Source organism: Carettochelys insculpta, chromosome 10 (assembly GCF_033958435.1).
Source record: "Carettochelys insculpta isolate YL-2023 chromosome 10, ASM3395843v1, whole genome shotgun sequence".
Classification (NCBI taxonomy): domain Eukaryota; kingdom Metazoa; phylum Chordata; order Testudines; family Carettochelyidae; genus Carettochelys; species Carettochelys insculpta.
This window is the reverse complement of record NC_134146.1, coordinates 29,227,416-29,233,415: the sequence shown is the minus strand read 5'-3', so window position 1 is coordinate 29,233,415 and position 6,000 is coordinate 29,227,416. Positions and strand designations below refer to the sequence as shown.

General features: G+C 34.4%; 1 protein-coding gene across 2 annotated transcripts in view; it reads right to left on the bottom strand.

Moving 5' to 3' along the window:
- Positions 1–729: 729 nt before the first annotated feature.
- Positions 730–6,000, bottom strand: part of GMPS (guanine monophosphate synthase) — a 64,254-nt gene continuing 58,983 nt past the window's right edge. For both annotated transcript variants that reach the window (XM_075003965.1, XM_075003966.1), the window contains one exon: positions 730–4,438. In XM_075003965.1, the coding sequence (XP_074860066.1) occupies positions 4,337–4,438 (102 nt within the window). In that variant the 3' untranslated portion in view covers positions 730–4,336. The remainder of the gene's footprint in view (positions 4,439–6,000) is intronic.

Genomic DNA, 6,000 nt, shown 5'->3' with positions numbered 1-6,000 from the left:
AACACTGAAATATTTGTAAGAAATCCTGGAGGGAATGATTTTGTGATCTAAGCATCAATTACATTTTAAATCTCTTCAGAACCCTTTTTTGCTCATTTAAAGCAGTGTTGACCCTCTTCAAATAAATCTGAAATACATAGTACTAATGACATTACAGGTCCAAATCCTGTCAGGACTCTCCATGCTTCCTTTCTTTAAGGGACCTGCATAAGATACATTTCAGGAATATTTGCAATATCGTCAAAAGGACTGTGACGTGAGACTGAATGCTCAATGATTATATATTTAGTTATAGATGGTTAATGATGGAAATTGATTTTACAGAGCAGTTTTACAACTGTGTACCTAAAGAAAATACTTCATTCATTCCAAAAAGGGAGATAAACGATCACATTGTCTATGTTCATATATGCTATTGTTCTGACAGCAAACACTTAACATTGCATGTGGAAATGTGGCCTGTGAACAAAAGCATTTCAGCTACCCTCCGTTTTAAAGGGGCAATTTATATGCAGTACTGAATTTCCAAATTAGGATGTGCATAAGGTGATTCCTATTGTAAATATAGTCACAAAAGAGAAATAGGGGCTGAGGATTCTATGAACTACAGGTTGTTTCTGATATTAAAACAAATGCATTAAATATAAATACAATGCTTTTTTTCTCAGAAGAAATTTCATAAGATGTAACAGAATAAAGTTATCACTGAAAAGTTTAGGACACATCTATTCTCCTTCGACATCACACCTATCCCACTGATCTGAGTCAGACACAATCATCAATAGTACTATTTTAAATGCACCTCACACAATATTATGAAGGGAGGTAGGGCATGGCCTTATACAGATGCTTCCTTTTTCCTGGATGTTTCTCCAACAAATGACTCAAGGCAGTGATTTCATCTTTTTCCTCCTCCCTCCCTTCTCCAGTGGCTCCAAAATGGAAATGCAATTCCTGCTTTAAAGCTCCCCACAAATAAAAATCACACTAACATTCAAACAAGTAACATACTGTATTTTTTTTATTTGTGGATAAAAATTAAGGCTCACAGTACTTGATATCAGTTCACAAGCAGAAAAATGTTTAAAAAATTGAGAATGATGGGACATATCTCCCTCCCCACAAGACAAATTCCTTTTTAAATGTTGACATGTCTCACTGAAGACCTGAGGTGAACAAGTTGTACAGGGCAGCTACACTTCTAGCTTTAATCAACTATATGCTAAATTTACTTATAAGCTAATGTAAAAATATGCTATTCTCCCTTTGTATCTGGCTGCATTTCACATGTTGACTCCATAAAATACATTCAAGAACTGCTTGGATGGTAATTTATGCAACCTCACTAAGAATAACCCTTCCCAAACATACAGTATGGGTATTGAACACAAAGGGTTTGAGACCTTTTAAGACCTAGGAATCTTATTGAAATAAAACAATATTTTATATACCCTAAATATATTCTAATACTCATTTTTCTAGCAAATAAGATGTTCCTAAAAATATGGGGTATGTTCAGCTCTACTTTATTAATACAGACCTGAAAGTAATCTAACCATGTTGTAGATCAGATATGATGAAAATGTGTACATCAAACTTCAATACACACAGTATATGTGTAAATCCTATACCATAGTTAAGCTGCAACTCTTACGAGGGCTGAAGTATCTGACACAGCAAATATGAAAACTGTTCTTCCTGAATGTACATCAAACTCAATGTTGCAGTCTCTAGGGTGCAATTTATTTAACCCTCTCGGTGCCATGGGGAAGCTTGTGAATTGGCTCCTTCTGTGTTATATCATAGCTATGAAACTATATACCCCATATACATTTACATGAATGCAAACTAAATAAATGCCTTAGGAGAGGCAGCAGAATGCCAGAATTTTAAGAGTTAAAGATATGCCCTCTAATGTCAGTAACAAGATTTAGTTTGCTTCAGTTCCTATTTCCTCCCCCATCTATTTGCTCTCACAGTCTGATTTAGAACAGTCACTGATCTGGTGACAGCTGCAATAAAAGCAAGTTCACCTGTAGTTATGACAACAGCTATCTAGTTAGTATAGAGACTATGAAGTATCACTACAGCTCACTGAAATGGAGGTGACCTTATCTACTTGTGATTGTGTCATTTACATATTGTATATCTCTCTGCATTCATGAAAATAACTATCCTCATTAAAATTATGACAAAAATTAAAAATATTACTAAGATAATAATTTCATCAGGGAATTTTATTAAAATTGAACTATGGAGTTAAAATGGCCGGTTCTCAATAGGACTAAAAGATGGAATAGTTTTCTATCCCAATGAATACTTGCTAACTTTTGGTCTTTAAAGTTCCTACAATTGAACATTTTTACAGCTCATAGACCAATAGTAAGACTGCATTATATGTAACAGCAATACTTCACTAACAGCACTTTTCATCCAAAAAGCTCATATAGCTCTAAAAGAAAGGCTATAGTAATTATCCCCATTTTACAAATGAGATAATTGAGGCACATAGAGGTTAAATTTATATGACTTCCCCAAGATGTTAAAGCAGGAGTGTTATGATTGGAAACAGGTCATGTGTCCTAGCCACTAGAGCCTTTGGTCTCCCTATCAGTAATGTACCTACACCGTGAGATGTTCAAGAAACTTTTCAAAACGCTTGAAGATGCTTCAATACAATGTCACACTACATAACTAAGATACATAACTTCCCAGTGGCATAGATAACAGTATTAAGACACTAAAAAGTGAGTAACTAAACTTTTATAGTATAAGTTTATGCAGTAGTACTAAATATGGGAAATGTGGAATCAAAAGGTGGTCAGCTGTTAAAGAAAATGTTTATCAACCATTAATCCAGTTTAAAAAAAAATCTATGTAATGGAACGTAAGTGATGAGAGACAGCTCTGAACTATCACACTTTATAAAATATATTTAACAAGTATAGCCCAAACCCATAAAATAAGGTAATTTCACATCTGAATAAGATAGTTCCAAAAATGGACATGATGAAAAGAATGAATATGGATATATAATTAGAGTTCCAAGTATGCAAGTATCTTGTAAAGTTGCTCAGGTCAGAACCTTTAACTGTTACACTAATAGAATTTCAAGGACTGCACTTATACGAGATTCCCAAACTTCTTACATAGCTGGAAATACTTGGCCTTTGGCCTCAACATATTAGAGAAGCACGGGTGGTCTAACAATCATATCCTTTCTTGCAAGTTACAACTTACTTGAATAGTAAACAGCAGTACACAAATGACTGAAGTAATTTGTATTCTAACTGGCTAAGTCACCTCTGATGACTAGATACTCAAAGAGCATAATCGTAAAAATCAAACTCCATTCAACACATGCACAAATACTTCCCTTGCAAAAGGAAATCTCTATTAAAGTGAACTTTTGCCATGTATAAACAAAAGCGTGGTGACATGCAGCAGGATGTGGGTGGGTTGTTGTCTAGGACTTTAAAAACAGCAAAACTGAATTAGGTCTCACTAACTAGAACTGCTGGTCCTAATGCAACAAGCTGCTCAAAATTTCCCTCCCAATGTTACCACTGCACCAGAGTCTATGCTGCCTTATGTTTTACTGTTGTCTGTATTTGGTCATATATATTAAATTTATATTGAAGCTTGCTGAGAAGTGTATGTACATGTATGATTTTGTTGTCCACATACATATTCAATCTGTCAAGAGAAAATGATGGAAGAGGGAGTGAGCAGAAAAAGGAAGATGAAAGGACATTTCATATTATTTTAGCATCAATCTTGAAGAATTCAATGTTATTGTTATGGGCTAACACTTCCAACAATATAGAACAGGCTTAACAGTACACAGCAAACAGATACACATTAATTCCACAATTCAACAGTACCCACTAGTCCATTTGGCAAAATATTTATTTATAATAAATCTGTTCAAAAGCAGTTGGTCACATTAAGTATTCATTTTACATTTTTAGGCTGTAACAATGATTTTGATAAAAGTAAATAAACTGTCTCTTTTTACACAGTGTACAAAAACTGAGACATGAAATGACAGTAACAATAAAACACATGAAAACAGGAAGAATCAGTAAGACAAAAGGCAAAAGCAATATGAATCTGTCTGCGCACAGGCAATGCTGCCATGATTATTTATTACCCGTACAAATCCTCAGCCCCACTTACAGTTATCCCCATCATAGCTCTTAACTGCAGATTTATGCTCCAGGAGAGGAATCAGATGTTATGTAGCAGCTCCAGTCACTTTTCACAGTACTGCATGTCAACACTGGGAATGGTTTGTGATATAATTTAAACTGCACACAGTACTTTAATAAAAAAGTTATTCCCACTCAGTAGTCCCTGGTGGCTTTGATGTCAAATCATACATCACCCGAGAAATTCCAGGAATCTTCTTAATCTCTGTCACCATCTTCAGCACAACCTATGAGTAAAAGGAGGAAAAAAAAACAACCCACTTGTGAAACAATTTAATGACCTTTGTTACAATTAGGACACCAGTAAGACGTGGGAGTAAAATTCAAAACATTTCTGTTGACAAAATAAACTTTGTATTTTACCATTTTTAATTTCTAAAAATGAAGCAGCCAAATTTCAGTGGTTTATAAAAACTGACAGTTTCAAACTGGCAAAATATAAAACTGTGCTCTTCCACTCACACAAAAGTAACAGCCTGAGTAAAAAGATGAACTTTAAATCATGCCTGGGAGGTCAAAAAAATAAAATTTACAGGAACAACAAGGAAAGACTGTTTCAGAGAAAGAGCCTCTCCATGTGACAGCCTCTTGGGTTCTGGAATTTTAAATCTAGTTAGTGTCAGCAGGAATGCCTCAGTGAGTACTTGAATAATAATTTGTTGTTCTAATAAAGTCTCACCTTCCTTTGCACAAGAAGGCTTGGCAAATAATTTCCACCATTTTAAGTGCACTGACAGTGTAATTATATATTTTGTCCCCTGTATCCTGTGAATGTTTACTGTACATTCATATACAAATCCATATGTCATGTCATAATATTGCTGTCTACAAGCAACTGGAATTATAAATCATCTGCACTTACTTCCACAGGGGTGCATTTCTTCCACACATTCAATCTAAGTTGCTACAATGTTACTCTTCAATATTCTGAGACACCAACGATTTATTTATAGCAAAAAATATGCACGTAAGATGTTAAATTAGAAATTTAAACTCCAAGTTAAAATACAGATCCCATATATGTACACTGCAATAATTAAAAATGCAAACATAGTAAACCATTTATGATTTTTTAAAGCCACTGCATAAGACTGCCTCGAATCAAGTCAAAATTTATAATCACATGTATTTATGCTACTCTGGCCTATGCAGCAATGATTTCCAAACACTTAAACTTAACAAAACAGCAGTCATGTAGTACTTTTAAGACTAACAAAATAATTTATTAGGTGATGCGCTTTTGTGGGGCAGACCCACTTCTTCAGATCTGGAGATAGTGCTGTACTGGTTTCCAGCTCTGAACTACCCCACTTTATAAAATATATTTAACAAATATAGCCAAATAAAGCTGCTGTCTCCGGATCTGAAGAAGTGGTTCTGCCCCATAAAAGCGCATCACCTAATAAATTATTTTCTTAGTCTTAAAATGGGTACATGACTGCCGTTTTGTTTTGTTAAGATACATACTAACACAGCTACCACTCTGTTATCTGAACTTTAAAAAGTGTAAATTAGCAATGAGATAAATAGTAAACCCAAGAAACTCAGAAGGGTATGATTTATACCATTCTTTATACATGCTGCATTTTTAAAAAGCTTCCAACAACATAAGAATGGCAGGAATAGAAAAAATATGCAAAAGAAGCATTTAAAAGGTAGGGTCCTAAATCTATGTACATGCACCTAAATATAACTAGTTTGGGTTTTTGGGTTTTTTTTTTTTTGGTAGGGTCCTAAATCTATGTATATGCACCTAAATATAGAACTAGTAAGTTTTTTGTTTGTTTGT